The sequence below is a fragment of the Sceloporus occidentalis genome, unplaced genomic scaffold, assembly GCF_023333645.1.
Source record: "Sceloporus occidentalis isolate IW3139 unplaced genomic scaffold, rSceOcc1.0.p SCAF_72, whole genome shotgun sequence".
Lineage (NCBI taxonomy): Eukaryota > Metazoa > Chordata > Lepidosauria > Squamata > Phrynosomatidae > Sceloporus > Sceloporus occidentalis.
The window spans coordinates 2,857,992-2,880,270 of NW_028317052.1; the positions used below are offsets into that span (position 1 = coordinate 2,857,992).

Here is a 22,279-nt window from a genome sequence, read left to right on the forward strand (position 1 = left end):
CGTTCTACTGGAACCCAAGTACTGTTCCCAAAGTAGTTATACTATAAATATGTTCTTTTCCCCCAAAACAAGGCGTACAAAATACATCAATTACATGAAACCAATGGCAGCTCCAACACCGCTTTGAGAACCGTTCTCAATAATCATGATCCCATAAGCACAGTCATGTTTCGGGGAGACGGTCTGCACTCTGTTCCCGCACGCAGTCTCACTGCACCTCCATACCGCTGACGTTGAAAGCCCAGCCCTGTGAGGTTGCAGAAGCGAAGTTGTGCTGTCAGAGGAGGGGAAGGAGGGATGGGAGGGCAGAGAGATGGTGGGGAGGGGAAAATCAGGGGGATGTGGGAGGGCAGGAGAGGCACTTGGAGATACCTGATTGCTGGAGAGAGACAGTCAATCGTTTCTAGAAAGTCCCTAAGCCAACCGGCTTGCCCTAGTGTAAGAGGCGCATCCGCACACTCACGTCCAGAGAAGGGCTCTGTGCTCTGCATCCAGCGCAGGGGGAGCCCAGACACCTTCAATGGAGGAGCAGCCTGGACAGCAGCAGCACCATCATCATCACCACGTCCAGCACTCCCAGTCTGCTCACAGCCATTACTATTATTACAGCCACACTCAGCACCCATCAGCCCCAAATGTGCAACATGGAGCAGAGGGCAGCGCCAAATACCAGCCCAAGCCGCTGAAACATGACCACAAACACGCCCTACAGCACCAGGAAACGCACCAGAAGAAAACAGGTCCGGCTCTTTAGAGGGGATAGGAATTCTCAGCTGGGGGTGGGTAGATATGGCACCCGAATCCAGGCTGATTGCTAGAAATGGGTGAATACCGGGGGGGTGTTTGTAATGATGGTGTAAATGGACTGTCAGTGGGTCTAATAGACTCCAGGGGTCTGTGGAGGTAGTGGGGCTTGGTAGGAGACCCTAGTAGGGTTCTCAAAGCATGCATTGGGGCTTACGATTTGTGCTCACAGCCAGTGTTTGATTACCGCTGCCTGCGTTATTTCTTGCATAGAGCGATGTAGCGGATCCCGAGGCTGCTGTGTGGGGATAGGGTGACATTAGTTACTTGGGGGTAGGGTCACATGTTGACACTTATTCAGGGCGGGGGTTAAAGTGCAGGCTCTGTTCCCGTTATAACTGCAGCCGCTGTTCTTGCTGGGGCCCGGCAGGGTTGCAGTCATTATGGGAGTGGGGTGTATAGCAGCTCCGTGTTCTATCTCCTGGCTACGGGTAGGTACCCGGAAATCGCACGCTGTCTGGCGCAGGCACCCATGCATTAGATGCCGGGAACGAACCGGCGAAGCGAACACCCTCCGTGCGACAGGCCGTGGCCGCTATGCTGTGACCTTGTTGTAGCCGGCAGGCTGCTGCTGGCGGCTCCCGGGCCTGTGATTTGTGCTTCACCGGTTAAGTGGGCGGGCGTGGCGCGGCCTGTGCCGGGGGAGGAGCCCCGTCACCCACGGTTTGTTCTGTGTACTTGGTCCACTTCCCCCTCCCCAGCCATTACCTTCGCATATTTCTGCCCCGCCACGTACGTTTCCCCCTCCCACCCCTGTCAGCTGCTCGGTGCGGCCTACTGTTCGCTCCCTCAGCCAGGCTCTTGCGTCAGAACACTCGCCCGGTGTGGAGTGAGCCGTCGCGGCTTGGTGGAACTTCAACTCGGCGGGCCTACCTAACGTGTGATACTGTGTTATACGAACCGCCATAGTGCTGCTTTTATTCGTTTTGAGTGCAGGTGAAGCACTTTCCGTTGCTTTTCTGCGCTTCAGGTGCCTCCTATGAATATTCTGGAAGCCGTGATGAGCACAGGATTAGCTCTGTATTCCCGCAAGTAACGTGTTACAGGATACATACATGACACAGCGGCCTTTTATTATTATTATTATTATTAATAATATTATGTCTATATAACAATGACTAGATACAGGGCACCTGATATCTGCCCCTCAGTGGTCCTCCTGGGGAGAGGACTTTTCCTGACACATTTTCGGTGGCACAAACCGGGGCAGGTCGCCAGGGAGACAAATTATTATGGAAACCAACTATATTGGTAGACTTTGTCCAACCCCAATCGCTTAACCCATTCTGGACCTCGGCTTTTTTTGCACTCCAAGTCTAAAACCGTGAGGGGAATGAATAGAAACGTAGACTTTGACAGCCAGTAAGAGCCATTCGGCCCGGTTTTACTGATGTAAAGACTCAGACCGTAGTCAGTCGTTGGTCTCGTCTTATATTCAGAATTCTCAGCCCTGCTTAGTACTTGAAGGCTGGTCCTGGAACGAATGGCACTCCAGGCGAGTTGCCCCCAGGCGATCCCGTTACGTCGTATTAATTTGGGAGGCCGGTGTAGACATGGATCTCTGGTGCATGTTCTTTACGTATTGTGACTGATGGCGCACTCCGGGTTTAGGCAGCTCTGTCACCGCTGAAAACAAACTCAATTCCTGCTCAGCATAATTTAAAAAAATAAAACATGTATTTACTTTTTTTTATTTATTTGGAAACGCTATCCAACTTTTTTTATTTTTTTTATTTACTCCATTCCTTAGGGAGCCGTGCAACATGACAAGAGTTTTTTCTCTTGTAACTAGAGGTTAGATGGTCATGTGGTGTCATCACAGGGTCCCTATAAGCATTGCTTTACATCCCTGTTTTCCTGATCACACCTTGTGTAGTCCGCTACAAGGGGTCAAGCGAGATCCCACTTTGGTCTTCGCAGTCCTCTGCAATGTCGTCAGGAAGGCTTAACTGAGCAATGCCGGCTCTTGCTGGCCGATAACTACTTTGGTTCAACATTTTGTAGGAGTCATTTTTGGTCATGGGTGGTTGATGTTATTCATTCTAAGAATACATCATACAGTTCATTGCACAGAAAGCTGTGGTCTGACTCAACACACACAAGCTTTACTGTTACTGGAAGGTATCCGCCATGTTTTTTCTTTGGGAGATTTCACCCACTTTTGTTATTTCCAATTCTAAGCAGTAACGTAGAATATTCAACTACTGAATCCCTGGTTTGCATCCAAATTAATTTTATACCAGGATTGCCTTGTAGGATTTTTATGTGAAAAGTACAAATTCTTTGAGTCTGTGTGAACTTTTTTTTTTTTTTTAATAAAAACATACTAACCTTGTCCCATTTCTATCCTGTGCCTTGGAGAAGTTGTGTGCGCCTAAAGAACCACTGCAATGCATCTCTCCTGCTTGCGGTTGCTGCAGGTCAGAGAGAAGCGGAGTGATGGGATATGAGATATCTCAGCGCTCCGCTTTATTTGGGGCTAGAGGCTATGTTTAGGGTGACTCCGACCTGGACTCTAGCATAGCATCAGCTGAAGAAGAGCTGCAGTCATACAGCCCCTGACCAGTGGAGGGTACGGGGTAATTAAATATCAAATCTAAAAGAACAGTAATCTATTGTAAATAGTTTATGGTAAAATTATGGCATGCATCTGGAGGCTTCACACGTCTACATCGTATCCGATTCATACTTGCACCTGGGGAGTGGTTATTTTGTAACTAGCGTGAATGTAAGGGTAGGAAGCTTATGCTGTGAATATCTTTTTATTATTTATTATGTGACCCTCCCTGTAATAGCTGTATGGCTCTCCTTAAATGTAAAACTAACGATGTACAGCATGCCAATACAATTTTTCAATACAAACCAAGCAATTAGCAGCTCCAGATACAAGGGCTTGCCTGTCACGCTGTGATCAAAGTGGGCATTTAATGCTTTGCCGGTACAGCACAACGTCTAGTAATCATTAACGTTACTGTTCAGTCCCCTGTGTGAATAATTATTTTCCAACTTTACTAGGGTGACTTTTGCTACACATTTCCGATAGAAAATATAATTAAGGTGATGAGATTGGATCATGACTTCGAGAATAACTAACTGGGTTTGTCATTGAATTATTTTTTTTCTTTGATGTGGGACTTGTCATGAACATTGATGGCATTAAATATTTTCACAAAGACTACCAATAATACCCTAGGCCCTCCAGCTGCTGCAGGACTACATCTCCCATAATGCTCTTTCAGCTCAATGGCTGGCAGAGGAGTATGGGAGATGTAGTCCTGAAGCAGCTGGAGGGCCGCAGGTTGGACACCCTTGGTCTAGGAGAATAGTAACCCATGCATACGTAATAGACCTGGAGGAAAGGCAGCAACCTATGGTAAATTAATCGAGAAGAGTTTAACTCTACTAACTTAGTAGCTGGACAGGCATTGAAGAAAACTTTAATGGAGTACAGATGTGTTTAAACAATTTGGAGGAATAAGTGCATTATCATTTGATTGTGTTTCTTTTCCTATGCATGTCTTTACTTTGTAAACAGAAGTCACCTAGAAATGTCGTTCGAGGTGTGATAGTTATGGATTTAGCTTTAGATAATTCTTAATACCCAATTATGTAGTGCCATTGGGAAATAACATGGGTGGTCAACTTTCTTAAAGACTGATGCAACGTAGGGCTATACAGGTATTTTGCTATTTCCTCTATGCTGAACTTAAATTTGTTTTTTTGGAGTTTTCAACAACGTCGTGCTTGCCTGTGGGTATTGGGTTCTTAATGTGGAATGCAGTATTTTCCCCAGATGTAGTGTCCATAGAACTTCCAGGCAGCATGCAGGCACTTTTTTGGCAAACTGTGGATGAGCCATTCAAATTCTTCTTGTTGAACATTTGATCCCTCTTACTGCTATGCCACGAAGTTTAGCCATCATCTTTCTTATGTGGAGTCAAAAACACTGACCTTAGCTGTGGATAGAGATAGGCCTTCCGATCCATGGATGTTTTTCTAGGGTACTTAGCGACTTTCTGGATGACTTTATACAGTGATGACTTTGGCAGGACAGCCACTTCTGGGAAGACTGACTACTTTCTAAACCACCTCCGTTTGCTCTATGGGGTTCTTTGAGCGTTCACACATGAATATCCCGTATTTAGTTACCTAGCCGCCAAACAAGTGGTGTCTATGTTCTCTTAGACCCCCTTATGTTGCTACAACCCACAAAATCACCTTACCAAAATCAATTGCAACAATGCAATCAAATGGGCCAATACTTCGCCATACAGTTACCGTATTTTTCGCCCCATAAGACGCAGTTTTTTTCCTCCCAAAGTAGGATGAAAAATCAGCCGCGTCTTATGGAGCGAAGATGCAGGAAGGGAGGGAGGGAGGGGGGGGCAACGATATACCGTATTTATCGGCGTATAACACGCACTTTTTTAACTAAAATCCGGAGCTTAAACCCTACCTGCGTGTTATACGCCGATAAATCCGGGGTCGCAACTGAGGCAGGCGGCGGCGGCCGCCAGCAGAGGAGTCCTGGATTTCTGCCAGTCAGGGGGGCCCAAGGGGTGCCGAGCGGTTGCTGAAGACAACCGCTCGGCAACTCTCGGGCCCCCCTGCCTGACAGATATACAGGAATCCTTTGCTGGCGGTGGCCGCCACCGCCGCCTGCCTCAGCGCTTCAACTCCTGTGTTGGAAGCGTTTGTCTCGGGTGCCGGCGCTTTACGCTGGGCGCCGGCATATGACGTCAGACGCCGGCGCTCAGCAGTGAAGCGCCGGCACCCGAGACAAACGCCTCACGCTTCCAACACAGGAGTTTAAGGTAAGTCACCGGGGCGGGGGGGGGGGAGATCCTGAGAAGGGGGGGTTAGGGAGTTAGAGGGGAGATCCTGAGAAGGGGGGGTTAGGGAGTTAGAGGGGAGATACTGAGAAGGGGGGTTAGGGAGGGAGGTCTTACTGTGTGTGTCTTACTGTGTGTGTGTGTGTCTCACTGTGTCTGTGTGTGTCTTACTGTGTCTGTGTGTGTCTTACTGTGTTCATAGCTTATTCAGTTATTGTAATAAATATTTTAGCCCATTTTTTAGCTCAAAATATTTTTTCCTTTTTTTTCTCCTCTAAAATCTAGGTGCGTCTTATCAGCAGGTGCGTCTTATAGAGCGAAAAATACGGTATATCTTTGAAAGAACAAGCTATGTCACACGATGTAGGACTTAATAGCCCAAGCTTGCTTACTTCAAGAATTTCTCAGCTCATATTTACATCCAACAGCATGCAATGGCGCATCTGCAGAGGGTGTGCTTAATTAGGCCTCCTGCTTTCCATAGAGATGATTGGGGAAAATAATTAAAATGTTTTTTTCTCGCTAATATAAAAACTCATACCTAAAACATTATTTAGATACCTTAGATATTCTTTTTTTTTTTTTGTTCTGTAGAAGTCATCGCTAAGTGATTTCCATGCCAATGGATTACTTTTTAGGTAGCTTCAGAAGATTAATTTATAGTGTTTCCTTTCATAAGTCAAAGCAGACTCAACTTTTTCAAGTATAGTGAATAATGAAGATGGCCTAAACGTCTAATGTGGTGCAGAGTGTTTCCATCAAGGTTTAAGAGTTCATTGGAGATGTTCAGTTGATAGGACAGTAAAATCCTGCTTTATGTATAAAAGTTTTGTTTATGGAAATCATGTCTAATCCAAGAATTTCTGGCTGATTAGTATTTCCGTGAAATATTCCCATCTAATTGCTTAACTTGTCGCTAGCAGCGGGGTCATTTTCGATAGGCAGCAGAGGCTTCATTATACTTTTGAGGTCTAGCACAGCAATTAACCCCTTCGTGACAAAGGCTGATTTTACTTTTTGTACCCTTCGTGACAATGGCCGTTTTAACATTTCTGAGCTGCTCGTGTTTAGCTGTAATTTTCTTCTTTCCCGTTTACTGAACCCACACACATTAGATATTGTTTTTTTTCAGGACAAGAAGGGCTTTCTTTAGATGACATTGTTTTGATTGTATCATATTATTTACTATTAAAAAAGTATAAAATATGGTGAAAAATTTAGAAAAAAATGACTTTCTAACTTTTAGTTGAAAAATCTTTTACTCCTCTATAAAAGGTAATGAAAAAACCTGCTAAATAGATTCTACTATTTGTCCTGAGTTTAGAAATACCCAATGTTTTTATGTTTTTCTGCACGTTATGGAGCAATAAGTACAAATAGCGTTTTGCTATTTCAAAGCCATTTTTTCCAAATCTGGTAATTCTTCCCCCCATGTGCCATTTCGGGTATCTTTGAAGCCGGCCAATGCAATTTACACCAATAAAGCCATGTATTTTTGAAAACTAGACACCCCAGGGTATTTCAAATGCTACTATTTTAACTCTTTCCATGCACCATATCTACCACCAGTCTTTGTCAAACTTTGTGGTAGTAATTTTTTTGCATTTGTTTTTTCACACACATTTTACTTCAGGTATGAATAAACAGGTTCTGGTATATGTCACTATCACAAAACACCCCAATATGTGTTCAGCAACATCTCCTGAGTACAGCGATACCTCACATTAATGATTTTGCCTGGCTGTTTGGGGGCAAAAGGGCCACATTTGGGACATGCGCATTTTTCATTGTTGAACTTTAGCATTTGGGGATCCACTGCCCATGCCCTATTTGGTACATCTTTGAGCCGGGCCATTTCAGTGTGCCCAACAAAACCATATATTTTTTAAAACTAGACACCCCAGGGTATTTTAAATGCTGGTATTTTAACTCTTTGCATGCACACATTTTACCACCAGACTTTTTTTAAAGTTTGCAGTAGTATTCTTTTGTGTGTATTTTTCCCCCACACACCTATGTTATGTATGAATTTACAGCTCCTGGTATATGCCGCTGTCACACGACACCCCAATATGTGTTCAGCAACATCTCCTGAGTACAGTGATACCCCACATGCATGGGTTTGTCATTTTTTGGGGGAACTAAAAGGCCACATTTGGTACATTTCCATTTTTCTAATTGGAAATTAGATGTGTGAACCCCCCCCCCCCGTGTTAATTGGGACATTGTTGAACCCGGCCAATTCAATTTACCCTATCAAATCATACATTTTTTTTAAAGTAGACACCCCATGGGCATTTAATATGCCAGTATTTTAACTCTTTCCATGCGAGAATTGTTTTAAGCTAATGTGCTAATTTTAGGACTTGCTCACAAAAATATATTTTTTATATATATATATTTTATTTTTTTTGCCTTTTTTAAAAAAATGTTAAATTTTTTCAACTTGAAGGTTCCCCTGATCAGGGGGAAATTATTTTTACATTTTACAGTTTTTTTTACTATTTTTTTCTAATTATTAATTTTTAATTTTTTTTATTTATTTTTACTAATCACACTGTGATTAGAAAGCTGGGCTCCATTGACTTGCATGGTTGAATGCAGTACCTGTATTCAACCTGCAAGTGGAGCCAGAGTTTTCTAGAGGGTCTAGCGAACTTTTTCATCTTTATTTTTTTTTCCCCGGGCCGCCGCCATCTTGCTGATGGTGAAGATCACCGGCAGCGGCGGCTGTGACCGCTCTCCGGAGCGGTCACAGTCCATCCAGAGGTAAGTGTTTGGTGTCGCTGGATGCCTCCTGATCGAGGCATTCCAGCGACACCATTTAAGTTTAGGAGGTGATCATTGATCGCCTCCTAAACGCTTTTAAAACGGGCGTCCGCCGCCATCCAATGTATGACGGATGTTGACGCCCCGGGGAGGGGCCAGACATGGCCGATCGTGGCGTTGCTGAATGCCTCGAGGTCGAGGCATTACAGCAACGCCGTTTGGGTGAAAAAATCGGATCGAGTTTTTATTTTTTTTTTCACCCGTTTTAACAAATGACGGTCCTGGCACGTCATTTGTCGTAAACGACTTGTTTCTCCGTGACGTGCCCAGACCGGCAATTGTCATCAAGGGGTTAAAGAAGGGAGTAGGAACAAAGTCCTTTGTTAGGAGCTTTGTTTACAGGATCGATAATTTTACATTGTGTGGATTCTGAGATCCTTGTAGAAATATTTAACTTTGTTTTGTAACTTTTTATAACTGTAAATATGTGTGTGTGTGTATATATGTATATGTGTATATATATATATATATATATATATTGTAGGGGACAGCTCACACATGGGGCGGCTGGTTTCAAAAGTCAAGCGTGTTTATTTAGATGATGTATGCACAGAGCACCTTGAAAATAAAACAAACTCTAAGCCTGTCCGGCTCTAACTAAACATTCAGATACCTCTCTACAAGCCTAAGGTCTGGCACCAAGCAAAGTAATAGGTTGTCCATGGGTAAAGCTTCATACCAGGTGGGCTGCAGCGCTGGCTGTAGCTGCTCCCTGCCTCAGTCCCTCCTCCACCCTGCAAGCCCAACAGCCCTCTTTTAAGGCTTCCTCCCCAGTAATGAGCATAGGAAGCCTCACCTGAAGGCTCCTGGCTGAGGAAACCAGGTGAGATATATACCCCATCCACCACTTTCCCATACACTTTACCACAATATATGTAGTTGTGTATGTCTATGTATGTATGCAAACTGATAGTTTAGATTATCTGCTACATACACTTTGCATGCATAATCTAAAAGAGAAGGTAGATATTCCTCTTTCATCATGATGCAGTGTTTATCCATCAGTGTTTGGCACCTTTTAAATTATTTCTGAATTATATATACAAGTAATGTCAAAATGATTCATGCACATATTGGTTTTATTGGCTTTCCGGTACACTTGGTTTATATATCTAATTATCTTGTTGGTGTTAATGTTAAGTAATGGTGGTGCATAAGGGATTTTCAAGTGGCCATAAACTAAAACTGGAGGGTTCAGAGGTTTAGATGTAACATAAGGAATTTTCACTTTAACGAGAGGGTGGAAGATAAGGAACAGCCTTGCATCCCAAGTAGTAGAGACGGATGCAGTGAGGCAATTTAAATACGCATGGGATAGGAATAAAACTATCCAGAATCTAAGACAAGACCAAGGATAGACCAAGGGAAAACAGGCAGTGTAGATGGGCTGAATGGTTCTTATCTGCCGTCAAATGTGTTTGTGTATGTCACTATAAGGCAGGCACACATGCAGGAGAGTTATGGGTTTACTTGGTAAGTAAGCAGATATTTTCATCCAAAAAACTGACGTTTTATGTGCATTTTTAGGTTGAAGTTACCCCAAAAAAACCGATAACCAAAGTACCTAAACGCTTACTCATTCTGTTTGTTCATTTTATATTAGAAATTTATAATTGATATTATTTTTTTCTTCTTTTTGTATAGACAATGGAGAACTAAATGGTTCTTTGGGAGAAAGACACATACCTCTAAAGATACTGGTTTCTGGAAAAGTTGCAAGCCAGGCTGCCTCAGGAGTTCCCAACGGCAGCCAGCAAGTTGCTGACACAAACACCAAGCAGCTAACCAAGGCCCACAATTTCGGCAAAGCGGGCAGCAAACCAAAAACATTGCTCCATAAAAACAGTATGGACAAAAAAAATGAAAAGTCCTATGAGAGCAAAGTGAAAGAAAACAAGAGCCCAGACAAAGGAGAGGCTGGGTACATTCAGAATGGCGTGCTTTCCAACAGTGCTGGATATATAACAAATGGCTATGTGAACAAAAACGCTGAGATTGATGGTAGTGGTTCTGAGAATGGATATGCCACGCCCAAGAAAAGGAAAGCCAGATGCAGCGTTTCCAAGGCTGTTGAGGATCCCAACATTGTGATAGATAAAACGATGGACGTTGATGGCAAGTTGGAATCTGATTCACTTGTAGACCAGAAAGGTGGAGCACGGGTAGACAATGCTAAGGCTTCCTGGAAATGCGAGGCTGCTGGTGCTGTTCGAGCTAAACCAAGCTCTGGAGATATACAGAGGAAAAACTCTGATGCCAAACCTGTCACAGCAAAGAAGTTTGATGACCGGCCTAAAGGCAAAACCTCCACTGCTGTCTCTTCTAAAGAGGACTCCTGGACATTGTTTAAACCGCCTCCTGTATTCCCAGTAGACAACAGCAGTGCTAAAATAGTTCCTAAAATAAGTTATGCAAGCAAAGTAAAAGAGAACCTCAACAAAGCAGCTCAGAACAACTCTGCTTCACAATCTTCCCTTGCCTTTACTCCCCAGGCTGGGGATATTCAGCCATTGAACTGTGTCTCCCAGGTTCCTATGTCTGCCATGAAGTCTGTATCTACAGTTAATTTTGCCAATGGGCCCTTATTAGTAGGAACTGATGGGGGCTTCTTGGCCACTGCTGCTAGTACTGTACCACACTCACTGCCTGGAGGAGCTGAACATTTACTTGCTGAATCCGCTAGTGTCCCTAACTTCTCTGAACAGAAAAAAACTGGCCTTTTCACTTACCCTTCAAATATGCAACACGCACTGCCGGATACAATACAAAGGGACATGTCTGGTCAGTCAAATCAACATAGCCTAGGAGAGATATTTCAGAATCAATGGGGCTTATCTTTTATAAATGAACCTAGTGCTGGCCCGGAGGCTGGAAGTGATAAGCCTGCACATGGGCAGGTGGTGTGGGAGCCCCCCAACCAATTGGTTTCACAGGGTGCTGATGTAGCTGCCTCAGGAAATGAACGCCCAGTTTTTCCCAAAGCCTACGAGCTGGAGAAACGGACTAGCGCTCAGGTTCCAGATGGTGTCCCCCGGAAAGCAGCTCATGGGTCAGGGCCTGAAGGGACTGTGTCGTCTTCAGATCCTAAGGATTATGGGGAACTGCAAAACACAGACTCTGCTAGCCAGGGTACTTTAGTGTTTCAATCCAAGGTCTTTGAAATAGATGTTCCACAGACCTCCCTGAAAAACACTTTACAGACCTCCGCCAAAGATAAGAGGTTCCACGGAGGTCTTGACAGCAAAGATAGCTGGAGTTCTTTTGACCTGAGGGCTGCTATACTCTATCACACTAAAGGTAAAGTATTTGGTTGGGTCATTGAGCCTTGGTTTATACATTGCTGGCGATGGTAAATTATTGAATGTGTTCATTTTGATGCCCAAATTGCAGATAAACACTAATTTGTAGCATGTTATTAATTTACAGAAAGGAAGAAAAAAATCTGAAAATGCTGAGATTTGTAGCCCATGATTTGACACTTATCGTATTATGTAAAAATATAGCTATTCCAAGCCATGCCCCGTTTGAGTCATACACACACATTTTATTCTCTATGTCTGTAAGAGGAATGTTGGTTCGGTGTGTATACATTTATCACAAAAATTATTTCAATGGTGTCTAGAGAACTGTGTCAAGTGGTTACATTGAGGAGGTTTTTTGATATGTTTGATATGAGAAAGTTGTTGTGCCACCCAAAATGCTCATTTCAAAGCTTTGCTTCCTATTGGAGGGTTAAAGTCAAATAAAACTTTATTTTAACCATTATGAAACCATTAAGAAAGTAAGAATGTGTCAATGGTTATCATATGTGCTTGAGTGAGAAAAATCAACTATTTCACTTGCCACAAGCGCGGCCTGCTCCCTCTTCGACAGTATGGATGCCGGCAGAGTCCCAAATACATTGTTGGATCCCCAGTGTCGGACCGAGGATCTAAAAGGTTCTATGGACACTGCCAACGTCCATACTGTAGGTGAGAGGGAGCGGAAAGCATTCAGTGGTAAGTTTCATTTTGTTTTTCTTTTCCTAGTGTCAGGTGTAGGAGTGGTTACATGATTATTTAGAATTAAATATCATTGAAGGGAATACTTTAAGAGGTTGTTACATCATGGTGCTTTATTAAGCTCCAAACAGGTTCTTCTGTATCCTTATTTTTCTGTGTGGTGTCCACACAAATGGCTTAATGTGTTTGTTTTCGACTGTACTAGAATTGAGTGAATATTCTGTGATGTTGATTCAGACATCAATCTCCTTACCTCCTAGTGCCAATATTCCTCCTGCGTCTGGTGGGTCACATCCAAAAACCACAAAATTTTGGATCTGGTTCAAATGATCCTCATCCTCCTTTTTACCTCAAATATTTTTTATTAACTCCAACTAACCGATCACCACAAAAAAAGCAAGCAATGCAGAAATGTCTGTAGGTGACACTTTACAGTTTCTAAATACCCACAGACATATCTTTATCCATTGTTTACAGTTTTGTCCTGGTCAACCCCAGATACATTACACCAACATTACTCACTACCAGAAAATATAAATATATATATTAGTTACCTAATGTATCTAATAGGTCATGATATTTTTGTCTCTGCTGCTGCACGAGAGGACAGGCTGTCTGATAGCCTGGACTCTCCCCTGTTAGCAGAGGGCAGCATCGCTGGCTTACTTGCCCATAGGTTGGGTGTAACACGGTACGCAGCTACAATATAAATGCCTGAGTGCTCCCCTTGGTGGCTGATCACACAAATTGCGCTCAGCACAGCGTGATCAGTGCAGAAGAGATCAGAGGAAGGAGACACAATATTTAAAAATGAAATAATAATAATAAAAAAAAAAGGAAAACAAACTTAACACTAACATCCATAAGATATAAGGGAGATCCCCCAAAGAAATCTTTAGGAAAAAAAGTTAATTGGGTTGGAAAAAAAGTCATATAGTCCATCAAGTTTAACCATTCCAGAAACCAAAATTAATTGATCCAAAAGAAGGCAAAAAAAACCCCTGGCACCAATATATTTAAATTCACCCCGGATCAACGTTGCCTTGTCTACTTTTACTCATGATAATGGTGTGTGCATTTCATATGTAGACAAATGTTCAAAATTGTTTTTTAATATATTGATCCAATTGGCCAAACCAACTTCAGTCTAATCCACAATTTAATAAATAAACCTCTGTTTAAGACGAAACAATCTTAAGGGATAGCCACGTGTTGTCTGGAAGTACGATTCAAAAAGAGATCTCCAAAGAAGACCTTTGTATTTAACTAGAACATACCTGTAAATGTTTATGATGCCCCCATGAAGACGTCTCTTCTCCAGAGAAATCATCCACAATTCGGGCCGCCTTTCTTCATAGCTGACATTTTCCGTTTAATCATTTTTGTTGTCCTCTGAACCCATTTTTGCTTCCAGTACGTCATTTGTTTTGTACAGGTGCAACATATGTATACATGTAGGTGTATGTATTTTTATATATATATATATATAATTGAAGTAGTGGAACCTACTGTGTGGGGGAAAAAATGTTTCAATTGTAATATAGGTTTTTACACGTTATGATTTAAAAAAAAAATGGGCCCTCAAGTCCATCAAATATGGAACAGATGAATTATGGTTTAACAGATGTGTGATAAAAATGACAAATACTATAACAAACTTTTGACGATGTGAGTATATGACCTCTAGCTCTTGTTCTAGAAGTACAGTTCACATAACCATTTGCCATTCACATTGACAGATTTAGCAGATGGGGAGCTTTAGATTCATTATTGTGCTGTATGTGAATTATTATTAATCACACGATTTCTTTAATCTGGATAAACCATTGGAAGAATCCTTTTTTTTTTTTTTATGCAGTGACAGCAAACTACTCCTTTTGACAGGAGTGCTATCCTATATAGAAAAAGGGGCTGCACACAAAGCTAAAAGGGAAAGGGCACAACCAGTTTATATGCTGAAAAATGTTTTATTCACAGCAGATAGATAAAATGTTCCAAAAAGTAGAGACTTCTGCCAGAGTAGATGTCCCATGTTCCCGCTTGCTTGTGCCGGGATATGTCATCTTATGCTTGGACTCGCATCGTGATTGAGTTTTTATGTGGACGGTGAAGGCGTCTAATCACATCGTTATTCTAACAAGACTTTTAATAAAGTGTTTGGCGTAGAGTATGTCTTTAAATTACCTTTAAATGAACACATTAAAGATTAGCCGTATAAACTCACCGAACGAAACCATTTACTTGGTTATCCGTCTCACATACTTTACGTGTGAAAATTGTGGCCGATGGAAACATGGCTGGTGTGCTCGGCCTACCACCTGCCCAACCTGCATCTTCAGAGGGGTCAGATTGTTGGGGAGCTTGCAGTGTATTTTTTTTTATTGTGATAGGGGTTACATTTCTGGTCATTTGCACAAGATGTCACCAGAACGATAATGTTGAGTACTCGATGGTTTGTTGTTTGTTTGTTTTTTTATTGGAGTTTTTTTCAGTAAAACAAGTAATAATGGCTCCCCCATAATATGCTTAAGTGTCGGCTTATAATTCTTGCAAAGACTTTTTCATTAGCTTTAACGCTTTTCTTAAATCTTTTTGTTTTTCAGAAATGGAATCTATTTTGAGTTTGCAAAAACAAGGTAAGGCACAGAAGATGCCAAACCCCCCCCCCCCCAAAAAAAAAACCTTACCGATTTTGTCCAGCTACTACTGTGGCATTCTTCACAGGCTCATGGGTATTGTGGCTGTTTATATATAGAATATGCATAGATATTGGGGCATTTCATTATTTACTGATCCTATTGTCTACCATGTGAAACAAATCAACATATGTTAGAATTTTAGTTCCTTATTCTTTATTTATTTTTATATAATTCTAGAGATCATATTTGAACTAGATTAAAGCACCCATGTGCCACGTTTGTCAAGAAAAGCTATATGATAGGTGATGTACCTTGCTCATCATGGGTTTAAACCCTGCTGCAGTGCCAATAGTCCTCTTAAGGAGGGACCTTGTCTGCCACTTTCAGATACCAATTGAATTTTATTCTTCACTCGTCCCTAAGCAAATATGCCTACAACCCCTTTACATTCAGCTTTCCATTTTAATAAAACTGTTGTGCTGGATTTTCATATTTTGGTACGATGTTGAATGGACATTTAATGCAACATTTTCGTTTGATTTTTTTTTTTTCTCAGATCCCAGTAGGATAATCACTTATAATGAAGCCATGGACCTCCCTGATCACTGAGAATACCGCCAGAGGACTACAGGCTTTTCCGATCTTATTTCATCTGTGCATGAGTGACTTTACCTGGAAATCACGGCCCTTGCAAAACCTTCACCGCAACAGCGAGGAAAAAACAAAAACAAAACACACAACAGAGTCATTGGATATAATTATATAAGTATATAAATATATATACATACAGATATATAAATATATTTTGTTTAGATAACTATGTATAGACAAATCTATCTATATATAAATATAGTTATTTAAACAAATTTTAAAGTGGCAGTGTTATTCAGACACTTCCGATCGAATCAGGAAAACTCTTATTTTCCAAGTGATGCGAAGCTTATTTAATCGCTGGTACACTTTCCCTGCTCCTTTTTTTGTTTTGTGCTTTTTACTTTCTTTTTTTTTTTTCTCTGTGGGCTGCCTAGGAGGCAAATGAGATACATGTTAACAAAGAGAATGACATGGATGCTTTTTCCAGCTTGATTCCTGACATGGAAACATTTTTTTTCACAAGAATACAGCAAGACTGAAAACCTGCCTATTTTTTGCCAATAGGGGAGAAATTGCAAAGGATTCTGTGGAGGCAAAATGTAAAATTCCCCGGTCTTATTCTCGCTTTGTATTGCAAAAAAAATCAGACCAGGGTGGACACATTTCTAGATTCAAATCAACAGAAATGATATCTGTATATTTTTTTTTTTTCTTGTTCTAGTCCTTGACTGGGGTTTATAATGGAACAAAAGATTATTCATGGATAATACAGGGTGGGATGGGGTGGGAAACAAGCTGTCTTAAATTAAAAAACAAACAAAAAAATTCACTTTTTTGAGCTTGGGAAAGACCTGTTTCCCAGTTTTGAAAAAAAAAACATGGAAACAAGGTTTTCATCAATTTTAAAACAAAAAACTCCCCATTTATTGATGGGACATAAAAACAACAAAAATGCTTTAAAAGTTAAAGCAAAAAATTGCAAAATAATCCATTTAGGCATTTAATATATTTAAAAGGTATCTTAAAATGTTCCCTTTAGTTTGATGTTATTGTTCAATAGGGGAACAAAAAGAATGGAGCTGCTCAGGACTTTGGCTGCTTCATCACACTGTGTGTCGCTAATGTTTTACCTTCATCTTTTTATTTTCTCTTCATCTCTTCCTGCGATGGATGTGATAATAAATGACAGGTCGGCGTCCTGCCTCATAATATAAATCCTGATCCCTCTTATAATTTGGCAGTACCTTCGATTTGAAAGAATGTACTGGAAACCGGTTATGAGCAATAAAGACGTTGACCCCTTTTTATGACAGGGTGGCCTGCAATGCTTTAGAGAAGGCTTGATGTTGTATATGCACAAGGCTGGAGACTGCTATATATGCATCTGCTGCCTCGTGCCTGGTCAAGTGCGGATGACAATGTTCCTTTGAGATTGAATGGTGCTATATTTAAATAAACGTAAATTGTTATTGTCATGTTGCGGGCCCCTCCAGCACACGAAGGGGTTAATCTCTTGGTTGCAGTTGATTTTCATATGTCAAATCCAGTTTTTTTTTTTTTTTTTTTTTAAATTGCCATAAAGTTGAGCGGCACAATGCAGTGTTATTGAACCCTGCGGCAGGAAAAGGTGCACGTGCCTTTTAGCTGTTTAACTGGTCTAAGGAACCCAGCTGCTGCCTCTGGCACTCCTGAAAAAAAAAGTGTCGTGCTCGGGATATTTATTTTTACCATAGGGAACAAGCATAAAGTGATTTAAAAAGAAATGTTTGTTTACCTGATTCCACAGAGTTTTTATCTTGAAATTTAGATTTATGTATGGAGTCCAAAAGTGGGAGGCATAATCGATAGTTTGTGCATATATGTATGGCAGCTTGCTGGAGAACTAGAGAAGAGAGAGTACAAGTAGTCCAGTCCATAGCCTTAATGACCTGGTAATTATCACATGGAATATATAGCTTAAATTTAAGGCCGTCTTATGTGTGGTAGCGTTGAGCAAGCCTTCTATTGGACTTTGCGTTGCATAGGTCACATACATGCTTTGTATAATCTTAATATTTCCTGCAGAGAATTTCAGTATTGTATCATGTTTGTATTCAGCTACCCTATAAAAAGTTGGACTGCTCAGTTGTAGGCCGTTAAAATGTGGAATCTAGTCTTTATTCTAAAAAAAAAAAAAAAATTAAAAATTATTTTATGACAAAACATGACATCATGCCATTGCACCGTTCAAGAATGATGTGATATAGTTGGTTTATATATAAAATGATCTGCCTGTGGTGACCTAAGACTGTTTTTCCATAATCATATTTGTAACATGTCATTTTTAAGGAATATTGACTCCTCTCCACCACCATTTTTAAGCCCCAATACATTTTAAAAAGAAGTCTTAATTATTACCATGTTACAGTTCTAATTTCTGGGTTATTAATATATTTTCTTTTTGGTCCTGTTTTCAAAAAAACATTAGCAAAGTAAAATAAACAAATATCTAAATGTTTTGATTAGCATGAATGTTGCACCCCTAGGCATATTGTAAAGATGTAGGAATGGTGCGTTGATTTGATTTCCTTTTTCCTGGAGGACATTTATTTGCAGACTTCTAAATTGTACTTTATCTCTAGAATTTTGCTGATTTACTAATAGTATTATTACTATTCAATTAAAAAAACTGGTGGTCAACACACTTTCAAGTTATATATATAATTTTTTAAATTATGACTGCTTTAGTCTTAAATGCGAAGAGGAAACTCTCACATTCCAGGCTATCCCCCAGTCTTAATTCTCACACCAGTATACAGCATATTAATCATTTTATTTCCTGCTTGATTTATGTTGGACTGTGAGCGCTAATATCTTACCGCTGCATTGTATATTTCCAAAGGAGTACATTATCCTAATGTATTGTGAAAATAGCTTTACAGAGAAGCTGCACAGCAATAAACAGTCCCTAGTGCGAGAGTCCAGGAAGCATTCTACAACTTCCTACTTACGTTATAATGGTCCATATGTCTTTTGTTACCTGTTCTTTTTCTTTAATACTAGATGTGAAGGTTCCTCTTTAAAGACTAAAGTAGTGTCCCTTCTAATAGACCTGCTTTTTTATTGTAAAGGAAAAAAGACTGCGTTAAAAATATACTTTGTATCCCAGTGCATTTTTGGTACTTGGCCAGTCTATTCTGGCAAAGACTAAAGCCTTCATCTACCCATGATAAAACATGGTCTTAGCACTGAATATTCTATTAAACTACTTTTAATTGTACTCGTAGTGCTGATTACCTTGAGTGTCCTCTGTGTACTCTGAAGTCATTTTATTTTCTCCAGTAATAGCCTTTTAAATGGGGGCTTTTAGGTTTGTACCTGTTGAATGCTATCACAATATGGCCATTTTTTTTAGTTCTAGTTATTTTCCTTATAGGATATGTAAGATGGTCATGGCTGTATTAGTGTTAATGGTTGTAATGGGCACCATCTTTATACTGTTGAAAATGTCATTTCTTGGAACAAAAAAAAATCTGAAACTAGCTTCTATAAATAGAAAAGACCATCTTTATAGTTGTTTTGCATCTTAACATACCTTTTGCCACCAATAAATGCATTTTGGTGCTTAGTTTTTCTGGGTAATTGTTTTGGAGATAAGTGGTTTAAAAGATTGTTTAACATCTGGCAATATGGATCCACCAACAGAACATGGCAATTCATAGTTTCCTATGCTGCTCTCCTCTTTTCTTTAATCACCTTATGTATAAAGGCTGCAGTAAACGTTTTTCACTTAAAATGTAATATCTCATTCAAGTTAAGGTTCACGGTCCACTTTCGGTGCTGGGTTTTGGTTGCTTGAAGGAAAGTGCTCCCATTGGAATAGATAGGAGCTCTAGCTGTGCATGCATACAAAAGGCCTCATTAGAACCCCTGGAACTCTTGTGTGAGCCAACTCAACTAAACTATAAGATGTGGCATTTAGGAAACTGATAGATTCTCTTTGGTGAAAAAGTTATATGTTGTTAGTATATAGCAAGGCCCTTGTGCAATGGTCAGTCCCTGCCTCTCTGCACCTGGATTTTAGATATTTCTACATCCATTTGTTTTACTCACAATAAAGTGCTACCCATTTGTCACTTCTCATGCTGATCTACGCTGAGGATCCAGCAATGACTCATGTGCATTATGGGTGCCTACCTTGTTGGCATCTAACTGCCCGCCAGGGCAGAGGGAAACACGCTGGAGGAAGTTGGTGCCAGATGGTAGGTTGCTTTTGCTTTTTCCCCTTTTCAGTTTCCTTTTATTAATATGAGTCCCTTGGGGTAGCTTTTAAACCTACCTCTTAAGATAAGTAGAGTGTGCCTAAATGTTAAATATTGAGGAAAAACTTTATGGGCACTTCCCGATCTCTTCCTATTTTGTTATGTCGCTATCACCTCTTTGGTATCATGTTTTCTAGCTGCCTTCCTAAGGCTGCTGCGGAGAGAAAGGGATGATAACATCATCAGCCTTTGCCGCAGATTTTTTCTTCCTTTTTAAACCTACTCTCTCTAAAACAATTAAGCTGATTGCAAAACAAAAAAAAGTATCGGCAGTAGCTAAGCAGAACACACCTGTTGCAGAACCCAGTGCTCAGACAGTGTCCTAACTAAAGATAAAAGGAGGGTGCCGCTTATTATCTGAGCTTCATGGGATTTTAACTTCTACATCTACAGCACTTGGAGAACACCTACTAGTGGGTTCTCCGAATCCTTTGCACTATATTACTTAGAAACCCCAGTAAGAACATTGGATATTTGCAATGCTGGCCCAAGATAGAGTGTAGTTTTTCTTTAGCTGAAGTTAATGCCTTTGACCAGGCCGTCATAATAAAATACATCTTCTTTACAAAAATGGGGACCTCCAGGGTCCCAGAAGAATATGTAACTTGCCATCTTTTTTCATATGTTGGTCTAGTAAAATGTATCCTCTGGAAACCTAGAAAAATATTGGTTATCTCATTGTTCATAGAACTGTTAAAGCTGGAAGATTTATGCATGTTGTATTTAAAAATGAATGAGTTTTTGAAATTCTTTCTACGACATCCATCCCCAAAGCAGAAACTTTGAAAGAATAGTATTTGTGTTAAGCTTTTTGCCAAAAGGACATGTTAAATCTATGTTGACATTGTGTCTGGTGCATTGTGATTCTGGTGAGCTGCATGAGTGCATTTATTTCAGCCCCATATGCAAGTTAATTTAATTTACAAATGAGGGGACATGGCTTCTCCTCTCAGATTCGGTCCCAATATGTTTGAGCAGCTTTGTTCACTGTGTGATAGGTTCCTTTCATGGCAATGGTGCTCCCTAATGGTTTAACATTTTTTATTTGAAAATGACATTTTTGCTTTTAACATACGCAGAACAGAGCTCCAACTCGGCGGTATGCTTGGTCTACATTTATGAGGGTGAACTAGCCTGGAATGCAATGCTGCTAATAAACAATCCAAGTTTAACTTTTACCCCATTCCGTATGAGGGCTTTTTTTTTTTTAATAATAAAAATCACTGCTTTGTTTAGGAAAACTATTTGGAAATGGAAGGGAACATCAAACATGCCCTTTGTAGTCTGATTGGAACTTCTAGAACATGAGTTTTTTTTCTGTATTTTTTTTTCTTTCTGGTTTTTACTCTTCCCTTGTTCCACTTGTCTAACCTGTTTTCTCTCCTGTCCTCTCACAGTTTATGACTGAGCACTTATTAAACAGATCTTGAGCGCTACCTTTGCCTCATTTGTAGTTATTTACTGAAAATGTACATCATTTTTTTTTGTTAACTGAGAAAAATATGGAAATGTAAAATTTAAAAAGAACACCCATGTGCATTTGTACCCCCTTCTCTCACTTCCATGTGCGGAAAGCATGTGTCTTACCGCAATTAAGATAAGTAGGGGCAAGTAAAAAAAAATAAAATAGATTAATTGGTTTATTATTTAAATTTCGGAGTGTATATACAATAAATATGCCCTAGCAAGAAATACATGGTTTTGGAAATAGCAGGAATCTTTTGAAATAACACTGTGCTATGCAAAATAATGGAAAACAACAACAATGAAGATTTCAAACAACTAGTTTGTTAAAGAACAGTTTATTGATTAGTTAGTTTTCAAATAAAATCCATTACGTTAAAACACTTCAGTAGTAATTCAAAATTAGCTACTATATCAAGTAGCGGAGTTGGGAGTAGATGTAGCTTATATCTGCAGGATCATATCCTTTCTTCCAATGATAATTATATTCACAGGGTGTAGTAGTACTAAAATGCCAATTGTAACACTTTAAATATATATATCCTTTAACAAGCATATCACATAGAATCCACATACTCCTCCATAAAAGTAGTGGGATATAAAGATTTGTCAGCGCCACCTAGTTCTCAAGATGAAGCTGAAAACTCTTGTGATTGTTGGGGGGGGGGGGGGAGATGCTAGTTAAATATGAGTGTTCTAACCATACAACAATAAAAGGAAAAAAAATGATGAATTAGAACAATCCTACCACCCACATGTTTTTAATCTTATTGCCAAATGGTCACAATGGGGGGATTAGAAAAATAAAAAACTAA

General features: G+C 40.3%; 1 protein-coding gene across 1 annotated transcript; it reads left to right on the forward strand.

The window, feature by feature from the left end:
• Nucleotides 1-520: 520 nt before the first annotated feature.
• On the forward strand, nt 521-15,714 carry LOC149286092 (FMR1-interacting protein NUFIP2-like). The gene is made up of 4 exons (XM_089494426.1): nt 521-740; nt 10,110-11,762; nt 15,070-15,102; nt 15,662-15,714. Exons 1-4 carry the CDS (start codon nt 521-523, stop codon nt 15,712-15,714), a joined length of 1,959 nt encoding a protein of 652 aa, XP_089350552.1.
• The last annotated feature ends 6,565 nt before the right edge of the window (nt 15,715-22,279 follow it).